The following is a 22,154-nucleotide window of genomic DNA, read 5'->3' as shown; positions in this document are numbered from 1 at the left end:
CTGAAAACTACTGAAGGGATACCAGAGGGTATCTAAAATGTGAATGAAATGTTCTCCTTTCTCACAAAGGGGCTGGGATTCCAATTGCGAAAGCTGGACTGAGATCTGGCCCGACCCCATTAGATATATTTCAGGAGACCTCACCGTGCCTCAGATTTATCAGGGTGATTACAGAGTGAGAAAGGTTAAATGATACAGACCAGTGTGTAGACAAGGCTTTTTTCCCTTGAATAGAGAAGATTAAGGATCTGATTGGAATGTTTAAATTGATTAAAGAAGTTTGAGGGGAGATAGTGGGTAAATAATTCCTCCAGTTAGGGTAGTCCAGAACAAGGGGGCAAAGCCTTCAGATTAGAGACGGGTTGTTCTGGGATGATGCCAGGAAGATATTCTTCCCACACGGGACAGAGGAAATTGCGAGGCATCTTGAAGGGAATTGCTTGATAGGGCAGACGCAACACGGTTTCATTAAAGGGAAGTCGTGTCTGACAAATTTACTGGAGTTCTATGAGGATGTGTCTAGGGCAGTGGATAGAGGAGAGCCGGTGGATGTGGTCTTTCTGGATTTTCAGAAGGCGTTTGACAAGGTACCTCACAAGAGGTTATTGCAGAAGGTCAGGGGACATGGAGTTGGGGGTAGGGTGTTAGCGTGGATAGAGGATTGGTTGTCAAATAGGAGGCAGAGAGTGGGGGTCAATGGGTGCTATTCGGATTGGCGGTTGGTGACTAGTGGGGTGCCCCAGGGGTCGGTGCTGGGGCCTCAGCTATTTACCATTTATATAGATGATCTGGAGGAGGGAACCGAGTGCAGGGTGTCGAAATTTGCTGATGACACCAAGATTGGGGGAAAGGCAAATTGTGCGGAGGGTGTGGAGAGTCTGCAGAAGGATCTAGATAGGCTGGGTGAATGGGCCAGGAAATGGCAAATGGAATTTAATGTTGGCAAGTGTGAGGTGGTCCACTTTGGTAGGAAGAATGGTAGGAAGGACTATTACTTACGTGGCGAAAAACTGCAGCAGGCGACGGTGCAGAGGGACCTCGGGGTCCTTGTGCATGAGTCGCAAAAACCCAGCTTGCAGGTGCAGCAGGTGGTCAGGAAGGCGAATGGGATGCTGGCCTTCATAGCGAGGGGGATTGAATATAAAAGTAGGGAGGTCTTGCTGCAGCTGTATAGGGCATTGGTGAGGCCGCAGCTGGAGTACTGTGTGCAGTTTTGGGCGCCGCACCTGCGCAAGGATATTTTGGCCCTGGAGGGAGTGCAGAGGAGGTTTACTAGGCTGATACCGGAGTTGAGGGGATTGAGCTATGAGGAGAGGCTGAATAAACTAGGCTTGTACTCGTTAGAGTTTAGAAGAATGAGGGGAGATCTCATTGAGATGTATAAGATGATGAATGGGATGGATAGGATAGAGGTGGAGAGACTCTTCCCGCTCAAAAAAGACAGTAGGACTAGGGGGCACAGCCTCAAGATAAAGGGGAGGCGGTTTAGAACGGAGTTGAGGAGGAACTTCTTCACTCAAAGGGTGGTGAATCTCTGGAATTCTCTGCCCGTTGAAGTGGTGGAGGCTGCCTCGCTAAATATTTTTAAGACGCGGGTTGATGGGTTCTTGATAAGAGAGGGGATTAAGGGTTATGGGGAGAGGGCAGGAAAGTGGAACTGAGCCACGACAGATCAGCCATGATCTTATTGAATGGCGGGGCAGGCTCGAAGGGCTAGATGGCCTACTCCTGCTCCTATTTCTTATGTTCTTATGTTCTTATGACAGTGAGAGGCTGGAGCTCTGTCTCCTCCTCAGAGCAGGAGACAATGCTGAGATTGAGAGGTTTCAGATCAGCCAGGGACTATATTATCAGAGCACTTCACTGGAATACAGGCACAGATCAGCATGAGCGGTAGATTGAGTGGTGAATCCTGTCTCCATGGGTGGAAAGGTCCCAAGCACCTGCTGGCATTCCCGATGGCAGGCACGGTGGGAGAATATGGGGGGAGGCTCACCGGCATGGATTTACAACAGGATCCTCTACCGGTGGCTGGAAAACCTGCCAGAGGCTGGTATTAACCTCATCTGTATCCTGTTAATGGGGTATGGATGAAGCCCGGACCACCACCCTCCCCCCTCAATCCCAACCCCCAGATTATCCCAGTGCCAGCTTCAACCCATTCGGGACAACACGGGACTCATCTGAATGATGCCTGGGACTGTCTCCTGAGATCGGGATAGAGGCCTGCCCAAAACCCTGGAACACCACAGCAGCGGATTGGTGGGGGTGGGGGGGGATCTGCAGCTGGACCTTCTGGATTTGATGTCCTGGGGTGAGGCGGGGGAGGGGCCGTCCATCTCCCGGCTTCAGGACCTTCCGGGAGGTCCATCTTTGTTCTCGGGAGGTGCATCTCCCGGTGTGAATCGCCCCGGACATTTCTCGGGAGCTCCACCTTCTCTCTTCAATAGTGGCTCAGTGATGTTGGCCCAGACACACGCCACCCAGGCCCGTCCTGCCACTGAGTCACTCAGTGCGGTGCAGAATTAGTGAGGTTGGGGCTGGATGATTTGGCGTGCTTCCCAACCCCTAACCACCCCCCCTGCCTGGCCCCCGCCGCCACAGTGGGAAACACTCCACATTCCTGGCTCCTCCACGGCACTCGCAGCGAGAGAATTCTATCCCATGTTTCGGAGTGCGGATTATTACTGACGTATGGTTCCACAGCAGTTTGCAATTGCCTACCACCTCACTCAAGTGGCAATCTCCAAGTCACAAACCAAATTAATTAGGGCTCTCACAGATAGGTCATGTCCACACTGGATGTTTACTGGGCTCATTTCATCATTCGAATCAGAATGGCCTCCTCCGGTGCTGTAACTATTCATCCTGTCGTACCCGTGCTGGGCGTCCATCAGCTACACACACTCCCCGGACTTTTTCTCATGGCCCTGCAAATCTTCTCCCATCAGGTAATGATCCAATTCCCTTTTGAAAGCCACAATTAGATCTGCTTCCACTACAGTCTCCGACATTCCGGATACTAACTACTCGATGCATGAAATTGTTTTTCCTCATGTTGTGTCTGGTGGGAACAATTCTTCCCTTTCGACTGTATCCCGACCTCTCGTCATTTTGAACACCCCATCAAATCTCTTCTCAAACTTCTCTGAAGAATGTATAGAAATACAGAGACAAGAAGCAGGAGGAGGCCATTCTGCCCTTCAAGCCTGCTCTGCCATTCATTTTGATCATGCCTGATCATCAAATTCAATATCCTGATCCTGCCTTCCCCCAGCTTCTCCAATCTACTGACATATCGCCCAGTCCATCACGCATACCAACCTCCCATCCATTGACTCTGTCTACTCTTCCCATTGCCTCGGCAAAGCAGCCAGCATAATTAAGCGGGTGGGACGGTAGCACAATGCTTAACACTGTTGCTTCACAGCTCCAGGGACCTGGGTTCGATTCCCAGCTTGGGTCACTGAATGTGTGGAGTTTGCACATTCTCCTCGTGTCTGCTCCGGTTTCCTCCTGCAGTCCAAAGATGTGCAGGTTAGGTTGATTGGCCATGCTAAAATTGCCCCTTAGTGTCCTGAGATGTGTAGGTTAGAAGGATTAGCAGGTGGATATGGGGATAGGGCCTGGGTGGGATTGTGGTCAGTGCAGACTCGATGGGCCAAGTGGCCTCTTTCTGCACTGTAGAGTTCCTATGATTTTAAGCGCCCCACTCACCCCGGACATTCTCTCTTCCACCTTTTTCAGTTGGGAAAAAGATACAAAAGTCTGAGGTCACGTATCAACTGAACAGCTTCTTCCCCGCTGCCACCAGACTTTTGAATGGACCTACCTTGCATTAAGTTGATCTTTCTCTACACCCTAGCTATGACTGCAACACTACATTCTGCACTCTCTCGTTTCCTTCTCTATGAATGGTATGCTTTGTCTGTGTAGCGTGTAAGAAACAATGCTTTTCACTGTATGTTAATACATGTGACAATAATAAATCAAATCAAATCAAATAACTGGAGAATGGACCTCTGGATTTGAATGAGAAAGGTCCATGGATGGGAAAGGTTTAGAGGGATATGGACCAAACACAGGTCAACAGGGCTAGTTCAGTTTAGGAAACCTGACTTGCATGGACGTGTTGGGCCGAAGGGCCTGTTTCCGTGCTGTCTATCTCTATGATTCTAAATCAGCAGTATTCTTTTCCGATTCTAACTCAGAAACTCTGAAGCAAATGCCCAACTGCTGCCCCAGATAAAATTCAGCATGTACATGAGACCATCTGCTCTGTTATCACACAAATTAATTTGTTGGCCATCAAGGAAGCAAAACCTTTTAAACGCGATCTCAGTTTCTCGTTACGTTTCAGTTCCGACATTTCCAAGCCTGAACGTTAACAGTTCAGAGAACGCCATTCTTGCTAACGCTGACTGCCGCAAGGAAAAACAAATGATCGTAAATTCAACAGATTAGTTCTGGTTTCTATATGAAATATGTCTCGTGCACACTCCAATACAACAAGCAATTCAGTGCCACTAAAATCAATCTTCAGAATGGTTAAACTGCAACAAACACATGCTTCACTGGTTCATTGTACATCAGATTCAGATTAGTATAATGAATGCAACAAAGCAAAGCGGTACCATTAGTATGGAGTCAAATTCAAAAATCTGCAGTTAAACACAGTTTAATGAATTCATCTGAATGCCATCTACTCAGCTAAATAATCAGTTAAATTTAGAAATGTGCATTTTGAAGGTTATTGTCAACTAACCTATTTAATTTTTTTTATTAATTTGGGGACATGGGTGTTGTTGGCTCCTTTATTGCCCATCCCTAGTTGTCCTTGGAGGGCAGTTGAGAGTCAACCACATCGCTGTGGCTCTGGAGTCACATGTAGGCCAGACCAGGTAAGGATGGCAGATTTCCTTCCCTAATGGGCATCAGTGAACCAGATGGGTTTTTCCAACAATCAACAATGATTTCACGGCCATCAGTAGATTCCTTAATTCCAGATTTTTTTTATTGAGTTCAAATTCCAACAGCTGCCGTGGCGGGTCCCAGAACATTAGCTGAGTCTCTGGATTAATAGTCTAGCAATAAATAATACCATTAGGCCATCACTATCCCACTGATTATTATGTGGAGATGCCGGTGTTGGACTGGGATGAGCACAGTCAGAAGTCTCACAGCACCAGGTTAAAGTCCAACAGGTTTATCTGGTATTCAACACTGAAGGAGCAGTGCTCTGAAAGCTCGTGATACCAAATAAACCTGTTGGACTTTAACCTGGTGCTGTGAGACTTCTTACTGTGCCCAATAGCTACTTACTCTTTTAGGATGGGAATAGAGGGGTATGGTCCCTGGAAGGGTAGGGGGTTTTAGTTCAGTCGGGCAGCAAGGTCAGTGCAGGTTTGGAGGGCCGAAGGGCCTGTTCCTGCACTGTAATTTTCTTTGTTCTTTGAAGCAGGCGCGTTTCCAAATAATGTTATTTTTCACCTAGTTTACTCTCCTCCCTCTCTCCCCAGTCCATATGGAATTATGTGACAAGGAGCAGACACAGAATCTACTCCCTCCCTCCTGTTAACTGGTTTTTATTAGCTGCCCTCAGGGACGGCGGAGACCAGTTGACCACAATTGTCCCTCCCTTTCTTGCGATAAACTGCCATTACCTCCACTTAATACACACTCAAGTATCAACAGCAAAACAGATTAAATACAGATCAGTTCTCTAACTGCCACACAATGATTTGTTGGAATGTGAGGATAAATGTTACTGCCCATTTAGTGGCAAACTCAGTACAAGCCTGAATGGTTCAGTTAGCTTTGCACTGGGGTCAATGGAAGAACGGCAACATTCTTTTTTAGCGTCGAAAGAACGAGAAAGTATTGAGTGATCACGGTCATTCCACACCATTCTTTAGTGGTATTTAATCCCGAGATTCACTTGTATATTTCTAATACTTATGCTCCTGAGTGTCGGTGCTTTGTTGCAATTTGAACACACACAAACGTGTTATAGTACAAACACTGAACTCCTGGCTTGCAGCATGTTAAGAAAAGGAAAATAAAGCACAAATGCGATGGCCCTGTGATTACAACAAGATCACACTGCTATCAGAAATGTCACTGCTGTTCCAGAAGGGTTAGTGGAACAAAGCCTTTAGGATGCTCCTTAGTTGTGAAGTCAGACTTACATGAATGAACCCTGCGTTGTTTGTGGTGCTCTGTAAAATGAAAACTGATTTAAGATCTGGTACAAAGCCACTGTTGATATACCGCACTGTGCATCCATTCTTTGTTGCTGGGACTATGAATATTCATCGAATGCTAAAGTTACTTGTTTCATCAAGTGTGCTTAAAATTAGAAAGCCTGTTTTTATAGACGCACTGGAATGAGAAGTCATTACAGAAAACAGCACTGGGCAAATTGAGTCAACCACCTGTTTATACATGGACCTGTTAAATCTAAAATCCAGGCTGTTTTAAAATATTGTTGTGCGAGCTTCGCTCTGTTCCTGCGTCAGTCGCGGCTCAGCCAATCACACTCCAGCCTGAGTCAAAAGATGGTGGGTTCAAATCCCACTCTAGGAGCTGAAAAATAGAATCTAATATTCCAGTGTGGTGCTGAGGGACTGCTGCACTGGCTGAGGTGCCCAGTTAGACATGCTGTCCATTTGCTCAGTAATTCCTCATTTAGTGTCATTGGCAAACCGGAGCCTCTTGTAATCAGCCTTTTAATCCAACCTATTGTTGCAATTCAGTGACTGCAGGTCCCAATCGCAGTGATCTAGGGGGCACCTGACTCTGTACTTCTTCCCATACGGATATGGTTCCTCCAACAAGATAAGATTCCACCTTCAACTCTTTCCTTACCCGTGGCTATGACTGTGACGAAGGTAAACTATTCCTCACTGTCCTCCTCAACCTGTCTGCAACCTTCAATATGCTCTATCCTCTTCCTCTGAAAGAATGTAGTGATTGCAGCTACAGTAACTATATCGTCATAATTCACTCTGTCAATCTCAGTTTCTGTTTTGATTTTCACCTGTGTTAAATATAGTCTGCAAAATAGTTCCTCAATCTCTGTATCACTAACCTGTCTTCAGTGAAGACAGCAAAATGGTTATTCCCTGGCTGCTGCCAGTGCGACACTTATCAGCACTGCCAGAGTATCCTGCCATGCTGAGACTGACTGGGTGCCTGCCCCCAACCTGGTCCAAAACCTCCTTTTTTAAGAAAGGAAACATTAAGCATGTGTGGTGGCACGGTGGTTGGCACTGCTGCTGCACAGCCCCGCCGACCCAGGTTCAATTCTGCCTTTGGGTCACTGTCTGTGTGGAGTCTGCACATTCTCCCTGTCTCTGCATGGGTTTCTTTTGGTGCTCCAGTTTTCTCCCACAGTCCGAAAGGTATGCTGGTTTGGTGCATTGGCCACGCTAAATATGCAGGGTTATGGGGATGGGGAGGGGGCGGGGGGGGGGGGGGGGCGGCGGCTGGTGGATGTGTCTGGGTAAGATGCTGTTTTGGGTGGATTGGCCATGCTAAATTCCTCTTGGTATGAGGGGGACTAGGTAGAGTAAATGCATGGGGTTATGGGAATGGGGCCTGGGTGGGATTGTGGTTGGTGCAGACTTGATGGGCTGAATGGCCTCCTTCTGCACTGTAGGAGTTTCATTCTAACTCCACATGAGAAGGTATGGTTGCAAAATAAACCCTCACAAATCCTCCTGACAAGGAACATACAGCACCGCTGGATAGAATCAAGATTATCTCACTGAGCAAAGCTGATAACAGCTCACTCTCCAGCTTCAGGAACATAGAAACCAGTCTGATACCACTTGAGAAAGCTCGACTCTCCTCATTTGTCTGTCAGGAGCTTGGCTTGCTTTATTTCCTAAACATGGGTATATATTCCCAGATGGCTTTCCCATCCATCCTGCAGGCTATCTGTTTGGCAATAATCTGGGGCGGCACGGGGGCACAGTGGTTAGCACTGCTACCTCACAGCGCCAGGGACCCGGGTTCAATTCCAGCTTCTGTTCACTGTCCGTGTGGAGTCTGCATATTCTCCCTGTGTCCGTGTGGCTTTCCTCCGGGTGCTCTGATTTCCTCCCACAGTCCAAAAATGTGCGGATTAGATTAATTGGTCATAGTAAATTCTCTCTCAGTGTACCCAAACAGGCAACGGACCGTGGTGACTAGGGGATTTTTACAGTAACTTCATTGCAGTGTTAACGTAAGCCTTTCTTGTGACTATTAAATAAATTTTTCATGTTACAGCTTGAAGATTATTTGGTTTCCTGTCGCTCAGAAAAGACTCCCTTAAAGGAAACAGCAAACTTCAATTCATAACTCTTAGAAAAGGTAGTACTTGAAATGTATGAAGCCTTATACTGTACCTGACCTATTTATTTTAAACTCTGCTGCCTCAGCCCAACTATTTATTGAGTGGAAATGTTACATCAATGTGAAATCAGCAGTTCCTTCCATGTGCACCCAGCCTTGTTTCCTTACACATGACATAATGGGGCCTGGATTTCAACACACTCACCACTTTTGGTTTGAAAGGAGGCTGTATCTCCCGTTGCTCCAATTTCTCCCAATCAATCCTCCGGAAGAAAGCATGATCCCGGATGTCTCTCTCTCCCTCGGGTCCACAGCCAAGACGCTTTGCTGGGTGTTTTGTCATTAGCTGTGAAAGAGAGTAATTAAAAGAAAACTTGAGCTAAAATGAATCAGGTGATGAAAGATAGCTTGCAAGAGACAGAGACAGAGAGAGAGAGATACATAAACTCTTTAGTGCTTTGCAAAAATGAATTCCTGTTGCATGATATTCACTGTATGTAAAACTTCCCTCTAAACCACACAACTGTTCACTGCTCCTTCATCATTTTTTCTCTACATTTCTTTTCTTTGTGAGACGTCTCACAACACCAGGTTAAATTCCAACAGGTTTATCTGGTATCACGAGCTTTCACAGTGATACTAAATAAACCTGTTGGACTTTAACCTGGTGTTGTCAGACTTCTTACTGTGCCCACCCCAGTCCAATGCTGGCAACTCCACATCATTTCTTTTCTCTATCACAGAAAGCTGTGGGGCCAGTTCATTAGATATGTTCAAGAGGGAGCTGGACGTGGCCCTTGCGGCTAAAGGGATCAAGGGGTATAGAGAGAAAGCGGGAGTGGAATACTAAAAGTGCATGATCAGCCATGATCCTGTTGATTGGTGGTGCAGGCTTGAAGGGCCGAATGGCCTACTCCTGCACCTATTTTCCATGTTTCCCAATAGAGTAGTACGGTGATAGTATCACCAGAAACTGTGACTCGCCATCACCCACCTCCTCCAAGGCGGTTAGACAATAAACCTTGGTCTTGCCAGCGACACATGAGTAAATGAGAGAAATAAATCATTGGATAGTGAGGTACAAATGCAGCTCAAATGTACCCACCTCAAAACCAATCTTCCAGGTATTAAAGGACAACTACTTGCTCACGTTGAACAGCTGGTGCTGCAGCATTTTGTCAATAAACTGCAAAGTACTTTTCCCAGAGGTGGGGGAATCTAAAACTAGAGGGCATAGTATAAGGTGAGAGGGGAGAGATACAAAAAGATCCAGAGGGGCAATTATTTTCACACAGAGGGTGGTGAGTGTCTGGAACAAGCTGCCAGAGGCAGTAGTAGAGGCAATTGGGACTAGCTTAGTGGTAAAAACTGGGTGGCATGGACAGTTTGGGCCAAAGGGCCTGTTTCCCATGCTGTAAAGCTCTAGGACTCTACTGGGATGTGGGAATGTTGTTTCGGAGCAGAATTAAGGCAGCGTGGTGGCACAGTGGGACCCAGGTTTGATTCCCGGCTTGGGTCACTGTCTGTGCGGAGTCTGTGTGTTCTCCCCATGTCTGCGTGGATTTCCTCCGGGTGCTCTGGTTTCTTCCCACAGTCTGAAAGACGTGCTGGTTAGGTGCGTTGGCCATACTAAATTCTCCCTTGGTGTATCTGAGCGGGTGTTGGAGTGTGGCGGCTAGGGGACTTTCACACTAACTTTATTGCAGTGTTAATGTAAACCTTTTGTGACACAAATAAATGAATAAGTAGGAGTGGTCGGGCCGGGGGGGATGAGTGTGTGAGTGTGTGTTTTTGGAACCAGGTTTTGGCCAATTTCAGAGTTTTACTTTACAAACTGCATTTCAGCAGGATGCCAACATCTGCACTGTTCTGGAACACAATTTCAAAGAATTCTAATCGTGAGTGTTTAACCCTTGCTACACTAATTGTGTTAATAATGACAAATGCATTGTTTGAACAGTGAAAATCGGGGAGAAGATCAGGGAGATTGGTTTGTAGCAAGGGTCAGCAATATTGTGTTTAATCCGTCAGTATAATGAGTATCAGTAGAGGAAGATCCATTAGCTGTTGGTGATTTAACTTTCAAATGTGTTTGTTATTCCAGCTTCTTCACACTCTCACGCAAAGTAACACTTTGTTACTTGTCATTTCCTCTGATGGGTTTGAGTCTTCCTTGTTTTAAGTAAAAATACCGGAGAAATCTGACAAAAAGCCAAAAATTAAAATTAAAAAAAAATTCTACACGTTTATTTTTGAAAGAGGATGTGAGGTTCGCATTGTGTTAATTTCAACCTCCGCAATATTCGGCAAATATGAAATGACACTGTGTGCAATGTGAATGTTTATTTGTACAGAATGTATTTGTCCACTACTTCTAATTTTCTCTCAGGATATTTGTCTAAGCCGCTAAGAAATTGTTTAATGATTGTCAGTAACACACTCATTCCTTTGGACAGAACATGCCCATCTTGCCCGCCACAGAATGACCATGCAAAGGTCTATTGACCTCGGGCGGGATTTTGTGTGTTTGGGTCAAGCGTGGCTGGAAAATCCTGCCCTTTCTCATCAACTAGTTGCAAAATAAGTCAGTGTCATATTGGCTGGTGGAGAGGAAGCAGCACTATCATATAGCGATGTATCATTCATCGAGTACAGACACCTTGCCTTGATATTAGCCTCACATGATGATGGGTTTGGTCAATGTGATAACTCCCAGGATCTGCAATGGGGAAATCACTGATTGACCTCCCTGTAGGACTCATTGAATGTGAGCTCCCTGGTGATTACTAATAACCTTACCAGCTTGTATACCGAGTCCTTTATAAAGCAGGCCCCTGAGTGGGTCCATTGTCGCACTGTCCGAGTTGGGACCTGTTTGTGTTCACCACAAGCTTGTGGTTTTACTTTACATTATTTTTAGTAATAAAGAACTGTTCCTTTACAATTCCTGGAGTTATTGTGGCACGGTGGTACAATGGTTAGCACTGCTGCCTCGCAGCATCAGGGACCTGGGTTCAATTCCAGCCTCGGGTCATTGTCTCTGTGGAGACTGCACATTCTCCCAGTGTCTGTGTGGGTTTCCTCTGGGTGCTCTGGTTTCCTCTCACAGTCCAAAGATGTGTGGGTTAGGTGGGCTGGTCATGCTAAATTAACCCTCGTGTCAGGGGATTAGCAAGGTAATTGAGGGTTACGGGAATAGGGCCTGGGTGGGATTGTGGTCTGTATAGACACAATGGGCTGAACAGCCCCCTTCTGCACTGCAGGGATTATATTCTATGATATTCCATCTTTTAAAAATAGTAAAGTGCCTTCAACTTGCCACATATGTTCCTTCCACACTGTGCGGGTTAGATCGATTGGCCATGCTAAATTGCCCCTTAGTATCTGGGGAATTAGCAGGGTAAGTGGGATTATGAGGATAGGGCCTGGATGAGACGGTGTTCGGTACAGACTCGATGGGCTGAATGGTCTCCTTCAGCACTGTAGGGATTCTATGATTTAAGCCTGAATTAAAGACCCCACAAAAAGCAAAATAGTTCAGCTGTTGGAAACAAAAACAGGGACTGCTGGAAATATTCCATGAGCCTGGTAGCCTCTATGGAGAGGCAAACTGAGTTAGTGGGCTGGATGGAGTCAAAAACCGAGGCAAGTGGGTATGAAAACTGGCACACTGGCTGCCGGGCATATTCCCAGTTTCATCCCTCTCCAGGCCACGTTCCAGAGGCTGATTCAGACGGAAACCTGTTCCTGACTAACTGAGGCCGACAGGGATTTTCCAATCAGTCTCCAAGCAGGGGGCAGGCAGTCAATGTCACTGCCTGCAGGCCAGGGAGGGTCAGCTATCCCGGCAGGCTGTCAGGCCCTCCCTGCTTCACTTCACTGGGACAGCACGGTGGCACAGTGGTTAGTACTGCTGCCTCCCAGTGCCAGGGTACCATGTTTGATTCCCGGCTTGGGTCAGTGTTTGTGTGGAGTTTACACATTCTCCCCATGTCTGTGTGGGTTTCCTCCAGGTGCTCTGGTTTCTTCCCACAGTCTGAAAGATGTGCTGGTTAGGCTGCATTGACCCGAACAGGCGCCGGAGTGTGGCGGCTAAGGGAACATCACAGGAACTTCATTGTAGTGTTAATGTAAGCCTTACTTGTGACTAATAAATAAACTTTACTTTGCTGGCTACAGACCACTCTCGGGAACCTACCAACCCCACTCCCACAGTGGAGGCCAGACTCCAAAGGACATTATTTTGTCTATGTTAAACTTCCATTATGAAGTCCCCTCTCTCTCATCTCCCTGCCACTGTATCCTGCTGTTACTTCCAAGTTGGACAGTTTTGGATTGAGGCCTGCCCTCTATCCTGAATTAGACTGAAGCACACCCTCTGGGGAAAATCAGATGCCCACACCCCGCCTCTGTGGCAGGATTGGTGCCAGGGAAGCATTTAATCGGGTAGGTAGAGACCTGGTCACCGTCCTGCCTACAATTGGATTAAATCCACGGTGGGAAGGCCCAATTAATACCCACCAACTACCAGTCTGGGCGTCAGGAGGATGCCACTTCCCTGATTGGTCAGCAGCTCTCAGTGGGTGGAGCCTCCACTTCGGGGTCCTTGATCCTGGGGAAGGCCCATCACTGCCCAGGTAAGTGCCCGCGTGACAGTTCACTCAGCTGGGCTTCTCTAAAAGAAGTGACGCAGTGATCTCACCAACTCTCTATCCTACAGGCAAGAACTCCATCCCCTCTGTTAAGTATCAGCCAGTGAAGCCCATTTTACCGGTAGCACAGTTTCGAGATGTCGCAGGGATAATCCTGTCCTAAATTCCAGGCCAATGACCTTTAATCACATTTCCTGAGCTAGAATCCAGCTACACCATTGATGAGATGATTGATTCAGAAACATGGGTTGAGTCAAAAAGCTTTGAATGAATAGGGGTGGCACAGTGGCACAGTGTTTAGCATTGCTTCTTCACAACGCCAGAGACTTGGGTTCAATTCCAGCTTTGGGGTCACTGTCTGTCTGGTGTTTGCATGTTCTCCCCGTGTCTGTGTGGGTTTCCTCCGGGTGCTCCGGCTTCCTCCTGCAGTTCAAAGATGTGCGGGTTAGGCTGATTGGCCTTGCTAAATTGCCCTTAGCGTCAGGAGGATTAGCAGGATAAATATGTAGGGTTATAATAGGGCCTGGGTGGGATTGTGGTCGGTGCAGACTCGATGGGCCGGATGGCCCCCTTCTGCACTGTAGGGATATGATTATATGAAAGACTAACAGGTCGATCAAAGTCTTACCTCTGGAGACAGATACTTCAAGAAGTTGGGTAACATTGTTAATTGTCTCAATTACTGTAAAATATTTATGTTGACCAAAAATCAGCATGAAAGCTCTTAACCGTATTAGTCTGTCACATCACCCAGTGCAGTAATCATTAACCTCACAATATAAAGCACGCTGTTACCGTACAGCCCTTAGCAAGTGTTGTCATGACAGGAGAGTGATGTCTTACCCCCTTGCAGATTAAGACAGCTTCCTTTGTCAGTGATTTTGGATATGAGACATTGTGCTCCATTATAGACTGGAAAAGCTCATCCTCATCCTCTCCATCAAATGGAGGCTGTCAGGACACAAAAAACAAGCTTCAGTTAGAGCTCCATTAAAACTGACAACAGGATCTGAAACAAGATAACAAAGGTTATTCAATTCATAAACTTAAGCTGAATTTATACCACATTGATAGATTCACACACACATTCTTTAACTTGGAGATTTCAAAAATATATTTGACAATTTTGCTTTCTTTGTTAGGGTGCAGGGGCCACTGGATTTGATCCTCCAAATCTGGATGACCCAGACTCGAGACGTTGGCTCTATTCTCTCCCCACAGATGCTGTCAGACCTGCTGGCATTTTCCAACATTTTCCATTTTTGTTCTATTTGGAACTCAGTTGCAGCTGGAAATTCCCAAGAGGAGGGTGGAAACACTTTAGGGATTTTCTCAAAGTGTCCCTGAGGGTGTTAAATATCCCTGGCGACTCATCGAAGGCCCTGATTTGTGGACAAGGTTTATTTTGGAAGGCACTGAGCATGTCAAGAAACTGCAGCGGTAAATCACGTTGGGGGAGGCGATGGCCTAGTAGTATTACCACTAGCCTCTTAATTCAGAAACTCAGCTCATGTTCTGAGGACCCAGGTTCAAATCCCACCACGGCAGATGATGGAATTTGAATTCAATTTTTTAAAAATCTGGAATTAAGAATCCACTGGTGGCCATGAAAACATTGTCGATTGTCTGAAAATCTCATCTGGTTCACTGACGTCTTTTAGGGAAGGAAATCTGCTGTCCTTGCCTGGTCTGGCCAACACGTGACTCCAGAGCCGCAGCAATGTGGTTGACTCTCAACTGCCCTCCAAGGACAATTAGGGATGGGCAATAAATGCTGGCCAGCCAGCGATGCCCATGTCCCACAAGATAATTTTTAAGAAGTCGAGGCGTCGGCGAGCGTGCGCAAATCTCATCAACCCGAATACTTCGAGCACCGCCTGCCATCCATGTGGATCGTGCACTGGACTTCCCAGCCTTCCATCGAATCAGAGTGGAGGCAAGTCACCCTCAATGCCAAGAGGGCAATGGCCAGTCTGTGGTCTTGCTTTCTCTCTAGGTGCAGTTTTGTTTTGATTTTGATGCTTCTTAACTCTCCTATAACGCTCTCGTTCAAATTTCAGACTGACAATGATAACTGCTGCTCTTTCTCACTCCCGGCAATCCATGAGCTGTCATTGGCTGAGGAAGTGGTTCAATTTCCTGCTCCAACAACCAATCACAGGCTCCTGCAGGGACGGGTTGATATAGACCACGTTTCAGGAGTGTTTCAATTGCCGTGGCGCACTCTGGAACATCCTGACATTGTGCTAAAGAAATGCAAGTTCTCTCATTCTTCTTTATCCTTTATCTGCCCATTTCCCCATTCAAAACTCTCGCTCCAACTTTACAAACAATGTTCTTCACTCCCCTCCCACTTCCAGCCACACGACTGACTCGTAAGGCCTCTTTCAATCTCACTCCAAGGCTAGTTGTCTTCACTGCCTTTATAACAAATGGGGTGGCACGGAGGCACAGTGGTTAGCACTGCTGTCTCACAGTTTCAGGGGCCCGTGTTTGATTCCTGGCTTGGGTCAACATCTGTGTGGAATTTGCATATTCTTCCCGTGTCTGCATGGGCTTCCTCCAGATGCTCCGGTTTCCTCCCACAGTCTGAAAGATGTGCGGGTTAGGTTGATTGGCCATGCTAAATTGCCCCTTCGTGTCCTGGAATGTTAGAGGGATTAGCGGAGTAAATATGTGGGGTTACGGGGCCTGGGTGGGATTATGGTCGGTGCAGACTCGATGGGCTGAATGGCCTCCTTCTGCACTGTCGGGTCCTGTGATTCTATGAAATAAATTAGGATTCACTTGAACTTTTTTAGAAAACCATCTGATTGGATGGCAGCTTGGGCATTCCTGCTCTCATTTTCCACCGTTTATGTTCTTTCGCAGAAGAAAAATGTCGATATTTCATCAGACCAGTTTTCCAGGAATTGATATCTGTCTAAATAATGGAAATCTTTGAAGAGTAAAGATAATAAAAGAAAAATTGATTCTTTCTGATCACTCAGATCTTCAATCAGTTTATTATTAAAAAAATTAAAGTTTATTTATCACAAGTAAGGCTTACATTAACACTGCAATGAAGTTATAGTAAATTGCCCCAGTTTGAGTCAATGCACCTAACCTTTCAGAGTGTGGGAGGAAACCGGAGCACCCAGAGGAAACCCACACAGACACGGGGAGAATGTGCAAACTCCACATAGTGACCCAAGCTGGGAATCAAACCTGGGTCCCTGGTACTGTGAAGCAGCAGTACTAACCACTGTGCCATTTAGTTGCTACTAAACAGGGATATACTGTTTGACGCAAAGTACCGTGGATGCTGGAATCTGAAACAAAAACAGAAAAATGCTGGAAAATCTCAGCAGGTCTGACAGCATCTGTGGAGCGAGAATAGAGCCAGTGTTTCGAGTTTGGATGACCCTTCGTCACAGCTAGGTTTCCTTCGCTCTGACAAAGGATCATCGAGACTCGAAAAGACTTGAAATAAAGCCGGTAGGAATATATTGTTGTCCAAAATCAACTTTCCCAAAAAGGTTCCTTACCTGTCCAGCCAACATTTCATAAAGTAAGACTCCGTAAGCCCACCAGTCCACAGACTTTCCATACGGCTGATAAGCAATAATCTAAAAGAGAGAAAAGATCCAAAATGTGAGGGAAATAAAGACAGAAGAAGCACAACGCAGTTACATTGTGAGTGCTTCAACGCCTGGCTGCTTTGCCACTCCAACCCCCTTCACAGAAACTTTTTCCAGCGTCAATCACAATTGTGTAGCAGGATGCAAGAGTGCATTTCCTCAATTTCACTTGTTCTGGCAAAGCTGTTCATAGAATCAGAGGGTGCGATCCGACAACTGTTCCCGCCAGATTCCCGCTGCAGCGAAGTCGGAGAATTTGGCGGCCAGCCGAATCTTCGTTCACCGCAGGATGTGAAAATCCCTCTGGCCTATAACAGTCCAGTAAAAAGTCTGACAACACCAGGTTTTAGTGATGTGGGTATGCCGGCGTTGTGTTGTCAGACTTTTTACTATAACAGAGCAGCCATAGAACAATATAATCTCTCCAGTGCAGAAGAGGCCATTCGGCCCATTGAGTTTGCACTGACTCCCTGGCAGAATATCTTAACCAGGTCCTCACCCCTGCCCTTTCCCTCTAATCTCACACATTTCCTATGGCTAATCCATCTAACCCACACATCTTGGGACGCTAAGGGACAATTTAGCAATTCCACCTATTTCTGTGTCGTCTGGAAATTTGGCTACAGAACATTTGCTTCCTTCCTCCAAGTCATTAATACATATCGTAAACAGTTGCAGCCTAGCACTGATCCCTCTGGAACCCCGCTAGCTACAGGTCGCCAAGCTGAAAAAGAACCCTTTATCCCCACTCACTGTTTCCTGCTTATTCTCCATTTCTCTACCTCCAACACCACAGAGTCTTATCTTATTACTTAACCTTTTGTGAGATACCTTGCCAAACACCTTCTGGAAGTGCAAACACAACACATCTACTGGTTCCCCTCCATCCACTGTGATTGAGACTTTCTTGAAAAACTCAAATAAATTAGTCAGACACAGTTTCTGCTTGATTTGACTATAATTTTCTAAATGATGCTGCTATCATTTCCTTAATAATTGATTCCAACATTTTTCCAATAGATATTAGGCTAACTAGCCGATAGTTATCTGCTTTTTGCCTCCCTCCTTTTCCGGATAGGGGTGTCACATTGGTAGGTTTCCAATCCTCCAGTACTTCACCATAATCCAAGGATTTTTGGATAATTACAACCAACACATTCCACTATCTCTGTTGCTACTTATTTTAGGATCCCAGGATGCAATCCATTAGGGCCAGGGGACTTAGCTGGCTTTAGCCCCATTAACTTGTCTAATACTACGCTAGTGATAGTGCTTAATTCCTCCCCTCTATTCTTTAATATTAATGGGATAGGCTAGGGCTAATGCTCTGGGGACACGGGTTCCACAATGATAGCTGGTAGAATTTAATTTCAACTAATAAATCTGGACCATAAAGCTAGTCTCTGTAATGGTGACCACAAAACCATCATAGATTGTCGTTAAGACTGTCTAGTTCATTAATGTCTTTAAGGGAAGGGAATCTGCCATCGTTACCTGGTCTGGCCTACTCCAGAGAACTCTCCACTCACCTGATGAAGGAACAGTGTTCCGAAAGCTAGTGGCATTTGCTACCAAATAAACCTGTTGGACTTTAACTTGGTGTTGTCAGACTTCTTACTGCGTCTACTCCAGACCCATAGCAATGCTGTTAACTCTTAACTACCCTTGCAAATGTTCAGTTTGAGGTGAATTAGGGATGGGGAGCAAATGCCGGCTTTGCCGATGACGGTTCCTTCCCATGAAGCAGTGCGGTGGCACAGTGGTGAGCACTGCTGCCTCACGGCACTAGGAACCCGGTTCAATTCTGACCTTGGGTCACTATCTGTGTGGCGTCTACACGTTCTCCTGTATCTGCGTGGGTTTCCTCCGGGTGCTCCGATTTCCTCCCACACTCTAAAGATGTGTGGGTTAGGTGAATTGGCCGTGCTAAATTGCCCCTGAGTGTCAGGGGGATTAGCAGGGTAAATACACGGGGATTGGGCTTGGGTGGATTGTTGTCAGTGCAGGCTCAATGGCCCGAATGGCCTCCTTCTGCACTGTAAGGATTCTATGAAGAAAACTGTTGTAAGGTTGGATCCACAAGAGTCCGTGATGATGCTGGCTGTCAGATAGGTAGCTTGTATTAAAGAGAAAGGCACTGAGAAAACGATATCTGTTAGCAGCTGCACTCTCCAGTGTAACAGTGCCTTGAGACTTGTCGAATGCGTGTGTGCTATCACAATGCAGAATTCTATATTCAGGCATTAGGTGCCAGAATGTTTGCTCACAGATTAGTCATTCTCTGCCACCTTCCTATAAATAGAGGCAATGTTGCTACATGTTGTACAGACACTTGCCAACTGTCTTCCCTTTCTTTAGCTGGAATAAGATTAACTGGAAAAAAAAAGTTTTCTGTAAACTTCGGGGCAGTTTTGCCAATTCATGAATCTTCTAGAGATGGAATATTTTGAGTTTAATCATGGTCAGGTCCACTTCAAGGGTGTTGGGGCAGCACGGTGGCACAGTGGTTAGCACTGCTGCCTCCCAGCGCCAGGGACCTGGGTTCAATTCCCGCTTTGGGTCACTGCCTGTGTGGAGTCCGCATGTCCTCCACGTGTCTGCGTGGGATGCTCCGGTTTCCTCCCACAGTCCAAAGATGTGCAGCTCAGGTGAATTGGCCATGCTAAACTGCCCTTAGTGTCGAGGGGACTGGCAGGCTAAATGCATGGGGCTGTGGGGATAGGGCCTGGGTGGGATTGCAGGCTCGATGGGTCGAGTGGCCTCTTGCTGCACTGTAGGGATTCTGGGAGCAGCACTGCGCTGCTTTTTAGGACAGCTGGCTGGGAGACTGTGGCGGAGGCTGGTTCATGGGGTCCCCGCTGGGAGCCACAGCCTCCGCGGGTCTCCGGCTTCTAGATTTCCTCGGTGCGGACCTGAATAATGTATGCAAACCACCATTTAAATAATATTTTAATATAAATATCCAGCCCGCTAGCCTCCCCAACCCCGGCCAGGAGTGATCTACTCCTGGTAGAGTGATCTAACTCCCCACTTGCAGGCCTGACCCTGCTGGAGTGAAGGAGGGGCCGTTGAGGTGCTGGGGAGGATGCCCTGTGTGTATTGCCACCACGGCACTGCCAGCTTAGGCTCCCTGGCACTGCCCAAGGGGGCAAAGTGCCATTGCCTAAGGTGCACCTTGGCACTGCCCACCGAGCACGGGGCAGCGTCAATGGGGTGGAGCCTAATCGATGGACGGGTCTCTGAGGGGGTGGGGAGATCAGTGGGGGTCCCGCTGCCACTCTGCACTGGGATCGCAATCAAGAGAGATGGAGGCCAGCGATCGGGCTGGGCATCAGGATGGGGGGAGGATGGGGGTTGGGGCAGGCCGGGGGGTGGGGGACCGAGGTTGGCCCAGGCACGTTCGGGGGTCAGCGATTGGGCCATGGCTGGGTCAGAGGGCAGCAATGCAGGGGTTGCAGAGCTGACCAGTGATCGGGAGGTCGGCAGCGTGGGGCTACTACGCACGTGCTGATCTCTGCACTGATAGATTGGTGCATGCGTAGAGGCTCACTCAGCGCCATGCTGCTGGCCTCTCCAGCGGGAATAGGCCTCGAGCCCTGATTTTTAATTATATTCATGCTGAGGTTCTCTGCAGTGCACAGAGTGTAGGAGATTCATTTTGAAACTTCTGCTGTTTTTATCAGTTTTTACTCCAGTTTTTATGCAAATTTGACATTTAGAATGCTTTTGAGAGAATCACCCCCTCTATGTTTAGAATAATGAAACAAAAGCCCAAAACATCGATTCTCATACCCAGGAGACGCTGGCTGGCAACAGAGAAAAATGGTGAGAGCTCCCCTGTGCTGGCCTGTGTCACCATCAGGATCGGGGCCCACTGGATTTGGCAACAGGTGCCAATGGCCAAAACAAGACAGCAACATCTGGGCACTTGTGGCACAGCTGGACTCTCAAGGATTTGCCCCTTAAGCCATCAGCAAAGGTGAACCATCTGCAATGGATTGCTTTCTGTAAACAGCAAGGTGCCAATGAATCACATTCGGGCCAGGCTCCAATTCCTTCAATCACACAGATCTGAGAGAATTCAATAACTTCACATGATTAGTTCTACCCCACCTCGACCTCTTTGTTTTCACATTATTTAATTTTTAACAGTTATTTTTATTTTGTTTTTAATTTTTATTTCTTTATTGTCTTTATTTTTCTTTCCTCCCACACTCTTTCCCCCTATTTTGACCCCCATTTCATTTCTTTTTCTTCCCTCTTTGCTTCCCTTTTCCCTGTTTTTCTCAATTTTATCTCCAACCCATCTCCCCCCCACCCTCAAATCTTCCTCTGTCACAGTTTACCCTCTGATTTCAGCTTCTCTTGGCCATTCACAACCTTTATTCTCTCTCTGGGCTGCCATTAGCAGCCTTTCCCCTGGTTTCTGTGGCTATGACTCATCTTTCATTCCCTCACCCTACAGTATAAATATCTCCCACTTTCTCTGCCCTTTAGCTTTGACAAAGGGATTATCTGGACTGGCAACGTCAGCTCTTTTCTCTCCTTACAGATGCTGCCAGACCTGCTGAGATTTTCCAGCATTTTCTCTTTTGGTTTCAGATTCCAGCATCTGCAGTAAATTTGCTTTTATCCAGAGATGGTTGCTTGATGCTGAGCTATTCTGAGCAGTTTGAATTGGAGATAGCTAACCTAGAGCACATCTTTGCAAGTTCCTAATCGATTTGCCAAGATTGCAAGTTGTGATTATCATTTATAGGCGAGGAGGTAGTGGTGGAAGATTGAAATCATGTTGCGAAAGGTGCAGTGGAAGCCAGCTTTGTTCATTTTATCCAATTTACACCCAAAGAACAGGAAACATTTCCACATGGGAACAGGAAGAGATTCCTCAATGCCACAAGCTTGTACTGCCATTCAAATAGATCACAAATGATCTGTTCCTCAATTCTATTGTTTGCCTTTAGCCCACCTCTATCCAAATGCTTAACCCAACACAATGCTGTCCATCTCAGTCTGGAGAAAATTCATCTACTCAACATCCACAATCGCTGAGGGAGCAGGTTCCAGAGTTCCACTGATCTTTGCATGATAAATGCTTCCAGATTTGAGTCTTTGCTTGCAGAATTGTAATATTAACATTGTTCTGGACTTATCCCCCTACTCCCCTCCCCACCCCTACCCCAATCTACCCTTACAAATCCTTCACTTATTTTAAATGTCTTCATTAGGTTACCTCTCAATCTTCCAAATTTCAGGGAATACAAACCTAATTTATACAACCAAGCCACATTATTTAACTCTAGAAGATGCTGCACTGTTCTAGACATCGTACTCCTTCAAGGTGGCACAGTGGTTAGCACTGCTGCTCACAGAGCCAGGGACCTGGGTTTGATTCCCAGCTTGGGTCACTGCCTGTGTGGAGTCTGCACGTTCTTCCCATGTCTGCATGGGTTTCCTCCGGGTGCTCCAGTTTCCTCCCACAATCCAAAGTTGTGCGGGTTAGGTGGATTGGTCATGCTAAATTGCCCCTTAGTGACAAGGG

The 22,154-nt window shown here is 46.7% G+C and overlaps 1 protein-coding gene across 1 annotated transcript in view; it reads right to left on the bottom strand.

Moving 5' to 3' along the window:
• prkcab (protein kinase C, alpha, b) overlaps positions 1 to 22,154 on the bottom strand; it is a 365,814-nt gene that overhangs the window by 9,378 nt on the left and 334,282 nt on the right. Inside the window, exons 14-16 of the mRNA XM_080209359.1 lie at positions 16,520 to 16,600; positions 13,836 to 13,943; positions 8,546 to 8,686 (exon numbers count right to left, since the gene is read on the bottom strand). Of these exons, the coding sequence (XP_080065485.1) occupies positions 8,546 to 8,686; positions 13,836 to 13,943; positions 16,520 to 16,600 (330 nt within the window). The remainder of the gene's footprint in view (positions 1 to 8,545; positions 8,687 to 13,835; positions 13,944 to 16,519; positions 16,601 to 22,154) is intronic.

This window comes from Carcharhinus amblyrhynchos, chromosome 21 (assembly GCF_965287045.1).
Source record: "Carcharhinus amblyrhynchos chromosome 21, sCarAmb.v2.hapA, whole genome shotgun sequence".
NCBI classification, from domain to species: domain Eukaryota; kingdom Metazoa; phylum Chordata; class Chondrichthyes; order Carcharhiniformes; family Carcharhinidae; genus Carcharhinus; species Carcharhinus amblyrhynchos.
The sequence above is the reverse complement of the archived record's forward strand: the minus strand, read 5'-3'. Positions and strand labels throughout refer to the sequence as shown.